The sequence below is a fragment of the Chiloscyllium plagiosum genome, unplaced genomic scaffold (assembly GCF_037043375.1).
Source record: "Chiloscyllium plagiosum isolate Xiang-an unplaced genomic scaffold, Cpla_swu_hap1 HiC_scaffold_27, whole genome shotgun sequence".
In the NCBI taxonomy this organism is placed as follows: domain Eukaryota; kingdom Metazoa; phylum Chordata; class Chondrichthyes; order Orectolobiformes; family Hemiscylliidae; genus Chiloscyllium; species Chiloscyllium plagiosum.
The window spans coordinates 13,081,256-13,098,523 of record NW_028270165.1 but is presented as its reverse complement, the minus strand read 5'-3'; the positions used below and the strand labels follow the sequence as shown (position 1 = coordinate 13,098,523).

Genomic DNA, 17,268 nt, shown 5'->3' with positions numbered 1-17,268 from the left:
CAATAGATGAAAGGCTTATGCCTGAACCATTGACTCTCCTGCTCCTCAGATGCTGCCTGACCCGCAGTTTTCGACTCTGATTCTCCAGCATTTGTGAGTCACTCAATCCATCGGGACTGTAACAATTTTCAACTGTGATCCAATTGGTTCCTGTTTCAGTACGTTTTCAGCATCAGTGGGACTGGAAGAGAGACCCTACTGAAGCAGCAACGCACTGAATGTGGAGCCTGAAACAGTTATCTGGCCTGGAAAGAGGAATTCAAGGCAGGGAGGGGACATACACGCGTTTGTGTGCAACTGTAGCTTCGGCCATGGAGAAACCATGGAAGTGTGGCGACTGCGGGAAAGGCTTCCGTGTCCCGTCTGCCCTGGAGACACATCGGCGCAGTCACACCAGGAAGAAGCCATTCTCCTGTCCTGAGTGCGGGAAGGCCTTCAGTGATTCCTCCGCCCTGCTGAGGCACCGGCGGGTGCACACAGGGGAGAGGCCCTTCAGCTGCCCTGAGTGCAGGAAGAGCTTCAGCGATTCCTCCGCCCGGCTGAGGCACTTGCGGGTTCACAGAGGGGAGAGGCCCTTCAGCTGCCTCAAGTGTGGGAAGGCCTTCAGCGATTCCTCCGCCCTGATGAGGCACCAGCGGGTGCACACAGGGGAGAGGCCCTTCCACTGCCCCGATTGTGGGAAGGTGTTCATTCGCTCCTCCCACCTCGTGATTCACCGGCGGGTCCACACCGGTGAGAAGCCCTTCCCCTGCCCCAAATGTGGGAAGGCCTTCAGCGATTCCTCAGACCTGCTGGCCCACCGGCGGGTCCACACCGGCAAGAGGCCGTTCACCTGCTCTGTCTGCGGGAAGTGCTTTACACACTCTTCCGACCTGCTGAAGCACCAGCGGGTCCACACTGGGGAAAGGCCCTTCAGCTGCTCTGTGTGCGGGAAGGGCTTTACCCAGGCCTCCCACCTGCTGACACACCGGTGGGTCCACACTGGGGAAAGGCCATTCACCTGCCTCGAGTGCGGGAAGGGCTTTGCTGTCTCCTCCACTCTACTGACGCACCAGCGGGTCCACACTGGGGAGAGGCCGTTTGCCTGCCCCGAGTGTGGGCAGAGGTTCACAATGTCCTGCAGCTTGAACAAGCACCAGCGGAGGCACCAATGCTCCCAACAATCAGATTTTGCCGGTAACGCTGCAGAGGGTCTCCCCCCAGGACTGAACCTCCTGCCCTTTCTGACAGTGGTGGTAGTGGGAGAGTTGATAGGATTTTTTGTTTTCTACTGGGGAGTGGAGGGGGAAAGGGGGGTGGTAGCTCAGTGGTTAGCACTGCTGCCTCATAGTGCCAGGACCCAGATTTGATTCCATTCTCAGGGTGACTGTCTGTGTGGAGTTTGCATGTAACTCCCCCCTGTGTCTGCGTGGGTTTCCTCTGCGTCCAAACGTGCGCATGTTTGAGCGAATTGGCCAAGCTGAATAGTCCCATACTGTTCAGGAATGTGTAGGTGTGGTGCAGAGTTAAGGGTAAGTGCAGAGTGATAAGGTAGGAGAATGTGTCTGGGTGAGTTACTCTTCAAAGGGTCGCTCTGAACTTGTTGGGCAGAAGGGCCCGTTTCCACACTGTAGTGGCTCTATGTTTCTATGAACCTTGCTTCCAGTGGGCGCTGCTGCTCATTGAGCCCAAGACCCGCACAAACCTAAGACCACAAGACCATTGGAGCAGAAGTTAGGATATTTTGACCCATCGAATCTGCTCCACCATTTGTCAGAGACAAAATAAAAAACTGCAGATGCTGGAATCTAAAATAGACAAACAGGAGGCTGGGCACAATAAGGCAGGCAGCACCAGAAGGTGGAGAAGTCAGCATTTCAGGTATTATCCCTCAGGACTGAAGAAGGGTTCTGCCCGAAACGTTGACATCTCCATCAGAAATGATTTATCAGGATGTTGTTAGAACTAGAGGGCATAGGTTTAGAGTGAGAGGGGAAAGATTTAAAAAGGACTTAAAGGGAAAGCTTTTCATGCAGTGTGGTGCGTGCATGGAATAAGCTGCCAGAGGAAGTGGAGGAGGCTGGTAGAATTACAGAATGTCAAAGACATTTGGTTGAGGACATGAATAGAAAGAGTAAGAGGGATTTGGGCCAAGTGCTGGCAAATGGGACTAGATTAATTTAGAATATCTGGTCAGCGTGGACGAGTTGGACTGAAGGATCTGTTTCCGCGCTGTACCTCTCTATGACTATCGGTCCTGATGTAAGTTTAGAATAGAGTAACTTTGAATAATTCAATCTTGTTGAATTCACCTCCTGAAAGGTTTCAAATGAACCCCTCCAAGTGATATGATTTAACTATACCGAGTTGGATAAAGTATCCCATCAAGTTCAACATGAATGCTTAGTTGAAGTAGTTGAAGTCAGAAGTCACACAATACCAGGTTACAGTCCAACAGGTTTATTTGAAATCCCAAGCTTTGGGAGCATTGCTCCTTCATCAGTGCTGCTCCTTCATCACTTCACCTGATGAAGGAACAGTGCTTCGAAAGCTCATGAGTTCAAATCAATCTATTGGGATTGTCACCTGGTGTTGTGTGACTTCTGACCCGTCCACCCCCAGCACCTCCACATCAGAGTTGACGAATGAGATCAGATTTTATTCAGCATGATTTAGTGAGATATTCATCTGGCTGCCGTTATGCCTGAAACATCGATTCTCCTGCTACTCGGGTGCTGTCAGACCTGCTGTGCTTTTCCAGCACCACACTCTCAACTCTGATCTCCAGCATTTGCAGTCCTCACTTTTTCCTGGTTCATGTGGAAACTCAACATTGTCAGAGTTACGAAGAGACGCCTGTCACAGAGTACTATAGCACAGAGACAGGCCCTTTAGCTCAAACCGGTCCATGTTGACCAAAATGTTTGTCAACACTAACCTCATTTCCCTGCACTTGGCCCATATCCTTCTCAAGCTTTCCTACCCATGTATTTGTTGAAACGCCTTTTCAATGTTGTTAATGTACCTGTTTCAACCATTTCCACTGGCAGCTGTTTCCCCAGGCGAACTACACTCTGTAAATATTTTGCCCCACATCTTTTCTTCCATCTTTCTCCTCTCGCCATAAAAACGCGTCCTTGGACTTGAAATCCTCCCCCTAGGGAAGAGACAGCTACCATTAACCCAAATCTACCCCTCATGGTTTGAAAATATTGCCTCTCAACTTCCCCTGCTCCAGTGGAAAAACATCCCAGCCTATCCAGCCTAAATTCTAATTTGATAATAATGGCAGTGATGATTTTGGCTGCGTGTGTGTCAAGGATCTCTCATTTCTAAGCCAATGCTGTGCCTCTTAAGTTCACCTGATCTTAAAACAAATGGCACCCCATTCAAATAAAATGTCCATGTTTTCTGTGCAAAGTCGGTCCTGGTCAGGAAATAGGCATTGGTGTCTTATATTCCCGTAGACTTCCTGTGACCGGGTTCATATGCTCTGTTTTGAGATGTATGAGTAAATCTTCAGAACAAAACATTAATGCAACCTTTATTCATGTCTCATTATTAAAAACACTTTCTCCATTTACAGATGTGATTGAGAAGCTTCTCCCAATGAATCTTTGACTGATAACAGTATTTGTCAGGCTTTTGAAAGTCACTGCAACTCTGTCACAGCACAGGGGAGGGCTCTTTCAGGCACAACGCGTCATGCAGAAAATTCTCCCACATTAGTCGAGCAAAGTTGACGTCTTTTTAAGACATTGTGAAACTTGAAAGGGTTCAGAAAAGGTTTGGAAGGATGTTGCCAGGGCTGCAAGGTTTGAACTACAGGGAGAGGCTGAACACGCTGGTACTATTTTCCCTGAAGCTTCAGAGTCAGCCAGAAACATCTGTTGAATCAGGAAACACCTCTTCCTGCAGCAGCTTCAGACAGACTGCTTGCTAAAACCCAAACCAGGGGAAAAGAATGGGACAACTGCCCCTTCATTGTAGAAGTGGTTTAGAAAATAAAATGTCAAACCCTTTTCCCTGATTGTTGCCTTAGCCAGTATCTGATAACCATTAGCGAAATCCTTAATTCTCGACGAATGAGAAGCTCTGCCTTTTATAACCCCTCCTGAAAATAAACCAAGAACAACATAATCTTCTTAAAGGAGCATCATCATCACAACAGAAAGCACCTGAACTGAAACATTTGTATCAAAGGGCTGTACAGTTAGCAGGACAAGAAAACAGGTTTTCAATGTCACCAATCAATTTAAATCAGCCCCCTTGGCTACCAAAAACTTAAATTTAAATCCTAAAGTTTTGACAACAGGACCAATCCTATCATAAAGAATTGGTGCTCTCAGTCATCTGTGTATTAGAGAAAGCATCATTTAGAATAACAGAGAAGGGCATTCCTGACAGAAGAATCGGAGGAGGCATCCCCGACAGAAAATGGCACAGAATATTCCGGAAGACACATAACCTGGTTGTAATCTGAGAGATTAAATTCTATTTTGTGTTATCTGAGTGGGACATGTATTGATTGGAACAGCATACCAGAAGAATCTTGATTTATTCCAGAATACTCAGTAGTTAGGACGGATTTATTCAGTTTGTTAGTAGTTTTGTTCATTTGTTTACCGTGAGAGTTGGTTAAATAAATTGCTGACTGTCAATTTTAAAGTGTCAGGGATTTACTTTTCACACTACAGCAGGTTACACCACTTATCACACTGACTTTACAGATTAAAGGGCAAAGTGCCACTCTTTGGACGTTTCGGTTTGAGATCTTGGAGAGTGGGGGTGTGGGGGTGGTGGGTTCAGCCTTCGCTTTATAACAGTATTGATGACATTCTCTTGAATGCAATGGAGTCAATATTAATCCCAGCCTCTTGGTGTGGTTGTGGGTGAATCACCTTAATTTGGCTCCTGACTCAGAAACCGCACAGAGAATCAACTGCTGAAACAATGATTTGCACTTTATTGCACGTAGCAACCACAAATAAAACCTCTCAAGTTCATTCAGCTTCACCACACCCCCCACCCCCCGCCCCAAACTTGGCTATCACCCAGTTATGGCTGAATTTAACTGGGTTTCCAACGACAGTGCCCATCTCTGGAAGTGTCCAGGGGTTTGATGCAGTATTATTCTTCTAGGTACTGCTGCTGCTGTATCATTCTGGAGTTGAATTTTGGTGGCGTTTCCTCAATTTCAAATCTGTGGTGTGATTTTGTTTTAAGACTCTAACATACCTCACATTGCTGGAGATCTCAGGTCTGTAGTTTACCTTCTTATCCTTGAGGTTAGCTGTCTGTTTGAAACAGTCTGCCCTGCAATTAACCCCTCTATGTCAGGGCTTTCCTTCCACAGGTAGAATTAATTGTCCTTTTGTCACACCATTGTAAAACAACATTATCTTACCTGTCCCAAGAAACAATTTATTGTGTTGCCTCCTTCTTCCCAGGGATGTTAACCAGCAGAAATTAAGCCATTTGTCGTATTGAATCTGCTCTGCCATTCAATCATGGCTGATATGTTTCTTAACCACATTCAACATGTAACCCTTGAGCCCCTTGATACTCAAGAATGAGTGAATAGTGGAGCAGACTCAATGGGCTGAATGGCCTAATTTCACTTCCTGTTGTGTCACAGTTTCTCGTCGGCCCTTTCATTTCTTGCTCCAGAAAGCGTTATTGTTGACTCGTGAAGTTTGGGAAGTTCTGGAGTTTACAGGTGCACACCACGCTCCTCTGTGCCTCCTCCTCAGCCTTCAAGTAAAGGGAAGACCTTTTAGAAGAGAAATAAGGAGAACTTCAGACAGAGAGTGGTAATCTATGGAATTCACTGCCTCAGAAGGCTGTGGAGGTTAGATCATTGAATATATTTTCTTGAGTATCAAGAGGATCAAAGGTTATGGGGAGAATGGGGTTGAGAAACTTATCAGCCATGACTGAATGGGGGAGCAGACTCAATGGGCTGAATGGCATAATTTCTGCTCCTATAGTCTAATGATATGCTGATGTGTGGAGGGGTGAGGATGGGGGAAAAGAGATAAAGAGGGGAATACAATTAAGGTGAAGCTGGATACAGATACATAGGCAATACACAAATTGTACGATAAATTTCAGACCACATAGAAGCACTGGCAGGGCTTACTGAAGATCTACAATATGCTGCAGTTCGATATTACAAGCCCAGAAACAACTGCAAATCAGACAAGGTCTTTTCAGAAGTTGGACCATGAACGTCTGAAGCTGCTGCTGCTCTTTCTTTCTCTCTCTCTCTCTCTCTCTCTCTCACGCAATGAAGATTGATCTTCACCCAGACTGGAACTTCTTTCCTCTGTCCAAATAATTGTGAACGCAGCCCTTTTTTTGAAGGATGGCATGTTTCCTGATCATCACAATTAAAGGGGTGTCTTCCCCCTGATATGCAAAGCGACAGTCAGTCAGGGGAGGGCAGGGTCACGTCTTGTGTTGTTGTGTGGAATCTGTGACAGCTGCAACAATTCATCCCAACTCCTGTACTCAGTGCTCTGACTGATGAAAGCAAGCATGCCGAAAGTCTTCTTCACCGCCCTGTCTACCCATGACTCCACTTTCTAGGAGCTATGAACCTGCACCCCGACATCTCTTGTTTTGAAATACTGCATATGAAACAGATTTGGTGCTTATCTCGACTCTAATTCGGTATTTTATACTGAATGCCAAGACTGATGAAGGCCAGTGTGACAAAAAATGTCTACCTGTGACTCCATTTTCAGAGAACTGTGAACCTGTACTCCAAGATCCCTCTGTTCCACTACACTCCTTAAGGTCCTGCCATTCACCATGAAATTCCTACCTTGATTTGACTATACAAAATGTAAGACCTCACACTTATTTATTAAACTCCATTTGCCATTAACCTTAAGCCTATGCCCTCTAAGTTTGGACTCCCCCACCCCAAGGGAGAAGACCTTGCCTATTTACCCTACCCATGTCCCTCATGATTTTATAAATGTCTTTAATGTCACCCCTCAGCCTCCAAAGCTCCAGGGAACATAGCTCCAATCTATTCAACCTCTTCCTGTAGCTCAAACCCTCCAACCCTGGCAGCATCCTTGTAAATGTTTTCTGAACCCTTTCAAGTTTCACAACACCCTTCCTGTAGCAGAAAGCACAGAAATTGCATGCAGCATTGCAACAATGATGGAACCAATGTCCTCTCTGAAGAGGATTTTAAAACAATATTTATAACTACAAGCAAATCAGGTTAGTTGGGCATGACTTTCCCACAGCAGTTTGTTTTGGTTGTCCTTCATTAACCTATGCTTTATAATATATAAGAAAATATTTTGAGGGATGGGATTGTTGCTAGCAGTCCAACATTTGCTCCCCATCCCTCATGGCCTTTGGACTGAGCAATTGGCTTCATGCGAGAAGGCAGTTGAGAGTTAACCACATTGCAGTTGGTCTGGAGTCACGTGATGTGAGCGTGTGCACGCATGTGTAGGGTTGTGAGTGGTATATTTCCCTCCCTAAAATAACACGTTCACAATACTCTGTAATGATTGGACAACAACAACAGTTCTGGCAGAATCTATGAGGAGATGACAGTTTTACTGTTATGAGTCCGGTGGCCCTTCAAAATTAGGCTGGATTCAAAATATTAACTATTTTCTTTCCACAGATACTGCCAGACCTGCTGCATTTCCCCAGCAATTGTGCCTTTTGTTGCTGATCTCCAACATCTGCAATTCATTGTCTTAGCCAATAATGGTTTCCTGGTTGCCAGTACAGAGACAAACTCTCACTTCCAGATCTTTTTATTCGTTGAAAATAAAGTCCACTAGCATCCATGATGGGATTTTAATTTTTGTTCTCAGAAGACCGGGATCTCTGGGCGACTTAACCAGTATCACTACATCACAATCTTCCCTTCACTGACAGTGACATTGACAATCTTGTCCTGAATATTTTTCTTTATTCATTCATGGAACGTGACAAAAAATAACCAAGTACCAATTCAGAGGGCAGTTAAGAGTCAACCACATGACTTTGGATCAAGAGTGACACATTCACCAAACTGGGAAAGGACTGAAGATTTCCTTCCTTTAAAAAAGGTTATTAGTGAACAAGATAGGTACTTATGACAATTGATAAGATCAACAAAGCAGCGATAAGTTTATATTCCAGATACATAAATTGATTTCAAATTGCATCGGGGCCATAGCAGCATCAATTTGAAACTCCAGATGTTAAATCCAGTAACAATGCCCAAATGCCACCAACTCCCTAAAATCTCTAGGCTTCCCAACACTGACTGGTCTGTAATTGCCAGTTGCATCCTTTTCCTCCTTACTATTTACTATTCAATTCAGCCCATTGAGTTGACTCTGCTATTTATTCAGATCCCGATTATTGTGGGAAACATTTACTCCATTTTGCTGCCATTTCCCCATAATCCTCAATTCGCTTACTGATTAAAAAAAACTATCTCAGCCTTGACTGCACGTAACAACCCAGGCTCAACAGCCATCTGTAGTATCAAGTTCCACAGATTTACTGCCCTCAGGAGAAATTCCTATCTGTCCTAAACATGCAATCTCTTATTTGGAGGTTACTTCCTCTGGTCCCAAACTCACCCACTTTTCCACGTCGAGCCTGTCAAGTCTCCTCAGAATCTTGTACGTGACAATAAGGTTACCTCTAATTCTTCTAACTTCTAATAAGCACAGGCCCAACCTATTCAGTTCTCCTCATAAGACATATTTTCCATCCCTGGTATCATCATGGCCAACCTTCTCTGGACTGCCTCCAATGCCAATATATCTTTCCTCAGGTAAAGGGCCCTAAACTGTTCACAGTATTCAGTTGTGGCCTGACTAATGCCTTACATAGGTTCACTATAACCTCCCTACATTTCTACTCTATTGAAAAGGCCAACCTCCCATTTGCCTCCCTATTACTCACTGAAACTGGATGAAGAGATTCTTGGACGAGATTCCAAATCCCTCTATTCTAAAGCTTTCTCCATTTAATATTCAGTTCTTCACCTCCTGACACACTGTATTACCTCATTTTCCCATCTGCCAAGCTTTCGCTCATTTGCTTTACCTGTCTATATCGCTCTCCAGATATCTAATGTCATCCTCACCACCTGCTTTCACATCAACTGTCTCTTCTGCAAATTTAACAATAGTACCTTCACTTTACTTATCCAAGTAATTCGTATATATATTGCAAACAATGTTGGCCCCAGCGCTGATCCCTGTGGTACACCACTAGTTACAAGTTGTCATCCTGAACATGCCCCTTACCACAACTGTGGTAGTTCGCCAATCCTCTATCCATGCTAACATACAGCCTCCCAACACTGTGGGCTCTTTGCTTACTATTTCATGAGATGTGAATATCATTGGCTGTGCCAACAACTCTTCCCAAACTGACCTTGAAAAGGTGGTGCTGAACTGCCTCTTAAATTGCTTCACAAATATGGTGTGGACTGCAACAATGTTCAGGAGTGAGTTCCAGCATTTTGGACAATAACAAAGAAACAATGCGATATATCTTGCAGTGGGAATCCTGTGTTCACACTTGTCTGTTCTTGGTGGTTGAGGTCATGACTTGGAAGGTGCTTTTGAAGAACCACCACTCATGCAACCAAGCCAGACTGATAGATTGTGGCCCGAGACTCTGCCATTTTGACTTCCCTTATCAATCTACATTCTTTCCAGCGAAGTTTCAGTCTCAATCCGCCACGCAATGCCTTCTGTTACGGCTTAAAAGATAAGAACACACATGATTACCAACCGTATTTTGGGTTGTATAAATCTTTGCCTGCCAGAATTATTTTCCAAAAGACTTTAATTAAACTGGGTGACTGCATGAAATGGTTTGTTGGTCAGACTATAATCATCATCCTCAAAGGAGACAATGCCAGTAATACCATTGAACTCGTCTTTTTGTTTAAAAAGGACAAGCTCTTGATTTATTTTTACAACTTACTGGCATTCACACCTGCACATTCAATGTCAAACTCAGACAACATAAATGAAATTACACCATTAATTTTGTTTTACAACAATCCAACAGATTAATTAATAATACACAGTGAATACCAAGGCTGATTAATGTGAAATTAAATTTGACTGAAAATGTAAAATCGAGATGAGAGATAACAAATGGGTGAAGGGCAGAAGGCAAGAAATGCAGCATCATAGAAGGTGCTCCTCCAGGGAGTGTATTTTACCAACTACAACTGCTCAATATAAACAAACGCTCTGACATGATCCTCCGGTTTTAATGTAAACCATAGCCCCATACAGTAGGTACCATTTAAATAAGTTAATAGATACAAGCCTTGAGCAAATCCAGCCTCCAACCGGGCCCCCCGCTTCTTGGAGCTCCGAGAGGGGTTCCCACTCATTCATTCAACAGGAGGCGGCTCAATTTATTGTAATGGGCACGGAGGGTACAGTGGTCGTGTCTCATGATGAGGAGGAAGCTGTTTCCTCTCATTCAACAGAAGAGGACCTATTTACTAGAGTTTTTTGTGGTGCAGCTGTAGTCTCCCATAGAGCCCTGAGGCTCAGGTTCAAATCCCACTGCTCCAGTGTGTGGAATAACATTACTGCCCAAGCCACGTGCCAATTGGCACAGGGATAAGAAAATTAGGGAAGGAAACACGTCAACCTGTTCAATGCTATCTCAAATCATTTCACTTCCTGTCCCATTCGTACTCCAGGGAGTCCAGCCTCGTTTCACGGAGGTTCTTTTTGAGAAGTTTAATCGGGCATTTTTGCACAAGTCAAGTTAAGAAAGCCGGGATCTCTCGCAAGATTGCGCAGAAGACAACAATTGTAATTCTCGGCGGGGAGGCTGAATTATGAATTCACTAATAACCTCGCCTCAGCGATGGCGCAAACGGCGCCAATGCATGTCTCTGTGGCACAATTGGTCAGCGCTTTCGGCTGTGAACCGAACGGTTGGTGGTTCGAGCCCACCCAGGGGCGGTGTGTTCGCTGTTCTTCCTCAGCTTCGAAGCTGTACGCTTTTAATGGGGTCAAGAAAATGTTCCCCAAACGGAAATCTTCTCCACAAAGGGGTTTCTGAATTAAATTAATGTCTAACGTAAGGGACTGCGGATGCTGAGAAGCCGAGACAAAAAGAGAAACTCGGAAGGTTTGACAGTACCTGTCGGAGAAAACAGAATTTTGAAATGTTGTCTCTGATTCTCTTTCCACAGATGTTGCCTGACCTGCTGAGTTCCTCCTGCAATTTCCAGTTTTGTTATTAACGGAAAGTTCATTTCATCTTTTGGGATGAAACACCTAGACTCGCCATGTGCAGATATTTATTCCTTTCGAATCACTGTGAAGTGATTGGATTCAAACAAACTCTGCGATGATTCACTCTTTCTCAGCTCCACAGGCAGATAGACCTGTGAAGTGAAGCTGTCAGTGTGGTTCTGTGTTCGTGGGCCGAGTGGTTAATGCGATGGACTTGAAATCCATTGCGGTTTCCCCACGCAGGTGTGAACCTTGCCGACTACAAAATGAGAAATGTCGTCGAAAAGAAAGTGAGCTTGCTCCCCGGCTTCTTCTTTAAGATTCAAATCAGTGGAGGGGGAAAAGTATTTCACTGACATTGGGACTGGTGGGAATCTGCAACCCACTGCCTGTCCAGGTGGAACAAGATACCCGCAGAGCTTCTTTTGCGTCTATGAGCAAAGTCTTTAGAAATGAGACTAGAACAGTGAGGGGCATGAAATCGTGATCGAAATGAAGCAGGCACCTGTGGACAAGGGTGTTTCCTTTGCCAGTGAAAGATACTGCTTCACAAAGTTGGGCCTGCGGCAGGGAATCAGTGACGGTGATTATCTTTGGTTGTTCACCTTGTGAATGTTCCCATTGCTGCGCATGTCCGTGTTAACGTCAGAACTCTGCAGCATGGTGGCGTTAGATACGCACAGGGCCGGGGCGCAATGGATGACGCATCTGACTCCACCTACCTGTTTGAAATGCAGCCCACAGCTTCTTCACATTGGAGTCAAGAAACAGCGCTGTCAGATGAGGGGAAGGTGAAATAGCCGCACACGCTGCTCACGGGCACACGTTCCTTTCCCCAACTCACCGCCTCAACCACTGCGGCTCCTGGGAGTGGAAAGGAAACAATCACCAAAACCCAGTCTTAGCTTTGTGAATCTTCAGAAAATCAGCAAACCTTCATCCATTCGGATTTTCTATCCTGGGCTGACAGGGATGGGTTTTGTCACTCTTTTGTAGCACGTTGCAAGTGGATGTTTTGCAGAAAAGCACAACAATGCCATCTGATTAATCAGGACCTGGATGTTTTCGGTCTTTGAATGTAAGTGTTGTGCTCCAGAACTTTGTTGTTCACAGTTTATAATACTTATCTTCCCAGTGCACTGTATCACTTGTAGAAAATGTTTAATTTGCGTCTTGTAATCCTTTCACTGTCTGCTAATGAGGATAGCGTTTCCGTGTTTTACCTAAATTATCTTGACCTTGCATAACTCAAGCCTCAAGCTAATTTCACGAGAAAGCTTTTCCAGTTCAAAAGCCAACTGTTAATGATGGCTCTGTTTCATGTCACGCATCCAATTTCAGATCGATGTTGTTAATGTCCCTTTTATTCCTTCAGATCCAGGTTTCGCTCACAGGGCTAGAACAGAACTGTCACCAAATACATTTACCATCTATGTTCATCCTATCGATTGTATTAGCATCATCAACACTTCTCATCAAAATAACTCGAGAGACTTTCATCACAATTTTCTGTGAACAGTTCCACATTAGCTTTGTTGAATGAACCCCAAATTTCTTGAAGTGGCTCCTTATTTTCGGCCCTGATTATTAATCTCTCTATGCATGGGAATGGATCCTTCCCACCCGTTCTATCACTCATCAATGTGTGTAGTTCAATTCGATCTCCCATCAGCCTCCTCTGTCCTGATCAAATCCAGGGGAACAGAATACGTTGGGACTATGGCGCGGACAGGAAAAGCCCAATACTCACCTTTCCTGTTAGAACCATTCCATGAGAAATTTTAGACCACAACTTTGGGCGTGTAGTTGTCGCCGAACACTTAAGGTGCTGGCGTAGAGATCCTTTGGGGCTCCCCCGCTCAGGGTAGTAACCTGCTGACTATGCATTCTTCACTGGCGATTTTAAATGACTTCCTGTTGGTTGCACTATCGCTCAAACTTCACAAAACCCGTCTCGATAAAATCCCGTTTTCTCATGTCTGGGAATTGATTGCCATGCAGGAAAATCGGGTTGTGAACAAACAACGTACCAGCCTCACAACGTACAGCTCTGTTTACCTTTCCACAGATGCTGCTCGACCTGTTGGCTTTCTGCAGTATTCTCTGTGTTTAATCGGCACAAGTGCTGCTTTTCATTCAAGAACTTCAATCCCTGTCCTCTGGTAACTGACTCTGGTCAGTGGCAATTGATTCTTCTGATCATTAATCTGCCCATTCCCACCGCTTCTTCTCCAATCATTACCAACAGCCCCAGGAAATCTCCAGTTAACCTTCTTTGCTCCAAAGCGAACATTCCCAACCTTGGTAATGTTTCTCCAAAATGGAAATTCCTCATCCCTGGAAATGAATCAAGGCGTACAATTGGGAAGAGGTTTTGGCAAAATATTGTCAGTTACGAAATGGAAAAATGTTCCTGAAGCAAAACAGAAATCCCTGTCTCCAGCTTTGTGAATCTTTAGAAACCCGTTGTGAAGCGGATTTAGATGAGAATGAAAGATGAACTGTCCAACTGAGTAGAGACAGTCCAGACACCGTCCCCTTGTTGAAGAGGCCGGGAGATTGACTCTGATGTTCTTGGGACATGAACTGATCTGAGACATTCAAAGAATTGTCGTTCCTGCACATCAGGAATTCAAACCCCTTCTCGCCTCCGAGCCAATGAGAGAACTCGGGAAAGGGCAAAACACTGAAAGGCTCGAAGGGTGACGGCCCGGAATAAGAATGCTCGTTCCTCCTGACATGGATGTGTCTCCAGCCTGTCCCCGGTGTCTCCACAATGAATGTCCCAGGCTTTATTATGGCAAAGTAAAACTGATAGACGACAACTGGAATTCGAGGCCGGGAGGCTGAATTATGAATTCAATAATAGCCTCCCCTAAGTGATGGCGCAGCCCATGTCATCGCCTGTCGCTGTGTTATAATTGGTCAGCGCGTTCGGCTGTTAACCGAAAGGTTGGTGGTTCGAGCCCACCCAGAGGCGCATGACCTTCTGATTGCCTGTCTCTTTAACACGCCACCCTGTTCCCTGGCCAACATCTCTGTCTCAGGCATGCAGCAGTGTTCCAGCAAAGCTCCGCTCCAGATAGAAGACCAGGGCCTCATTTTCCGTTTGGAATCCTCCAGTCTTCAAGGTCGAGTTCAATATTATTTGGACCAGAACACCCCCATGCCCTTGATCCCTACCACACCACACGAGGCCGTGTTATCACATCGTCTGCTGTTACACACGACTTATTGTTAGCCAGGAATAGTCTCCATGAACAGTTAGTCACCCTCCGACACAGAGCGTTATTCTCTCCTTTGTCTCTCCAATGTTCTCCCTCTGAACTAGTGGCAAAGAGAGCAATGTGGATTGATATCCCTGAGCCAGCTCTTTGTCCCATCTCCAGGAACCGGGTTCTCTCCACTGGCGGATAATTAAACCACTTTGTGGTTGCGTTGACGTGAGGAGATTGTATAAATATAAACTTTTCTAAATCCCCACCTTCCGTTGATTGAACTGTGAGTTCACTCTGAATCACAACACGTGTCACAGCGCAATTTGAGGCCCACATTAGCTCTGCTGGTTCTACACAGCAAGTAAATGAGAGTCTCTATTCGTATCATTCTCTTGCCTTCTCCCTGTAAATCTCCACATTGTTACTTTGGACATGACCACCGAATTCCGTTTTGTGTTCTTGAATCTGCCTCCTTGTCACGGTCAGACAGGGACAAGAAAGTGTTCTTCCTAATGTCACTTTTACTTTTTTTCCAAATGCCTTGAAATCTCTGCCAATTTTTTGGGAAATTGAAAGGATTCTCATTCCTGCACATGAGGCTGAATTGATTTAATTTCTAACGTAAAGGACAGCGGATGCTGAGAATCAGAGACACAAAGAGGATCTGCTGGAGAAACTCAGCCGGTTTGGCAGTACCTGTGGGAGAAAACAGAGTTCTGAAATATTGTCTCTGATTCTCTTTCCACCGATGGTGCCTGACCTGCTGAGTTGCTCCTGCAATTTCTGTTTTTGCTTTTAACTGAAAGTTCATTTCATCTTTCGTAATGAAACAACCAGACGCGCCATGTGCAGATATGTAACCCTTTCTAAATCTGTGAAGTGATTGGATTCAAACAAACCCAGCAATAACTCACTATTTCTCAGCTCCACAGGCAGAGAGACCTGGGAAATGAAGCTGTCAGTGTGGTTCTCTATTCCTGGTCGAGTGGTTAATACGATGGATTTGAGATCGATTGAGGTTTCCCCACGCAGGTGTGAACCTTGCCGACTACAGTTGAGAAATGTCGTCAAAAAGAAAGGAAGACTGTTCCCCGGTTTCTTCTTTAAGATTCAAATCAGTGGAGGGGTTGGAAATCTGCAACCCACTGCCTGTCAGGGTGGAACAAGCAGATACCCACGGGGCTAATTTTGAGGCTATGAGCCAAGTGTTTGGAAATGAGACGAGAACAGTGAGGGGCGTGAAGTCGTGATCGAAATGAAGCAGGCACCTGAGGACGAATGTGTTTTATTTGCCAGTGAAAGATACTGCTTCACCAAGTTGGGACAATGGAAGGGAAGCCGTGATGGTGATTATCTTTGGCTGTTCCTCTTGTGAATGTTCCCATTGTGTTAACGTCAGAACTCTGCAGCATGGCGGCGTCAGGTACGCACAGTGCCAGGGCGCAATGGATGACGCATCTGACTCCACCTACCTGTTTGAAATGCAGCTCACAGCTTCTTCACACACCCCAATTAATCTTTCTCATTGTCCTGAAGCCGGCATACGGTTTGAATTCCTGATCTGCAGGAACGAGACTCTTTTCACTGTCTCGCGTCAGTAAGTGTCCCTGAGAACATCAGAGTCACGTCACAGCGCTGTCAGAGGAGGGGAAGCTGAAAGAGCCCCACACGCTGCTCACGGGCACATTTCACTTTTTCCAACTCACCGCCCCAACCACTGCGGCTCCTGGGAGTGGAAAGGGAACAAATACCAAAACCCAGTCCCAGCTTTGTAAATCTTCAGGAAATATGAAAGCTGTTCATCCCTTCTGGTTTTCCATCCTGGGCTGACAGCGTTGATTTTAAATGGCTGTCCAGTTAGTGCCGATTCGTTTTTGCTGAAAAAAATCTTCCTTATCTCATCCTAGCATTTCTTGCCACAGAGAACTGTGCGGCAGAGTTCATGTATATATTTCCTTGTATGGTATTTTGTAAATAACATTCGTTTGCGGTTTGTTTGTATAGGCTATTCCAGGTTCATTAGCCGCTGTTTAAGTGTGTTGGTAGGTTTGTGGGCTACCATGGTGCTGAGAGCGTTGAGTTGTCTGGACATCATTTCCCAGATGTCTTTTATGTAAAGTAATGTGGCTAGGGTTTCTGCACACGTTGTGTCTGCTTGTGTCAGTTTGTTGATGTGAAATCGACACACTGGGTTTATTGGGTTGGCAAAAGTGCGGATTGCAGATGCTGGAAACCAGAGTTTAGATCAGAGTGGTGCTGGAAAAGCACAGCAGGTCAGACAGCTTCCGAGGAGCAGGAAAATCGACTTTTCGGGCAAAAGCCCTTCATCAGGACGCCTCCAGGGCGGAGAGATAAATTGGGGGGTTGGAGTGTGCTGGGCCGAATGTAGCAAAGAGTACAATATGTGAATGGGGCTGGGGATGGAGGTGAAAGGTCAGAGAGGAGGGTGGAGCGGATAGGTGGGAAGGGAGATTGGCAGGTAGGACAGGTCATGAGGATAGCACTGTGCTGGAAGTTTGGAACTGAAGTAAGGTGTGGGGAGGGGAAATGAGGAAACTGGTGAAGTCTACATTAATGTTCTGGGTTTGAATTTATCCGAGGCGGAAGATGGGGCGTTTTTCCTCCAGGCATCGGGTGGGGAGGGAGCGGCGATGGAGGAGGCCCAGGACCTGCATGTCCTCGGCAGAGTGGGAGGGGGTGTTGAAATGTTGGGCCAGAGGGCGATGGGGTTGATTGTTGCGGGTGTCCTGGAGATATCCCCTCAAGCGCCGTGACTGGACTCTGCGAGGAGTCTCCAGTCTCCCCAATGTAGA

The 17,268-nt window shown here is 45.4% G+C and overlaps 1 protein-coding gene and 1 non-coding gene across 2 annotated transcripts; both read left to right on the top strand.

Moving 5' to 3' along the window:
- The first annotated feature begins 311 nt into the window (after window positions 1–311).
- On the top strand, window positions 312–16,489 carry LOC148143158 (uncharacterized). The gene is made up of 2 exons (XM_087975781.1): window positions 312–1,235; window positions 16,460–16,489. The coding sequence occupies exons 1-2, from the start codon at window positions 312–314 to the stop codon at window positions 16,487–16,489; spliced, it is 954 nt and encodes a 317-aa protein (XP_087831907.1).
- trnah-gug (transfer RNA histidin (anticodon GUG)) lies at window positions 10,888–10,961 on the top strand. The gene has a single exon. It is a non-coding gene; the product is annotated as a tRNA-His (tRNA).
- Window positions 16,490–17,268: the final 779 nt, after the last annotated feature.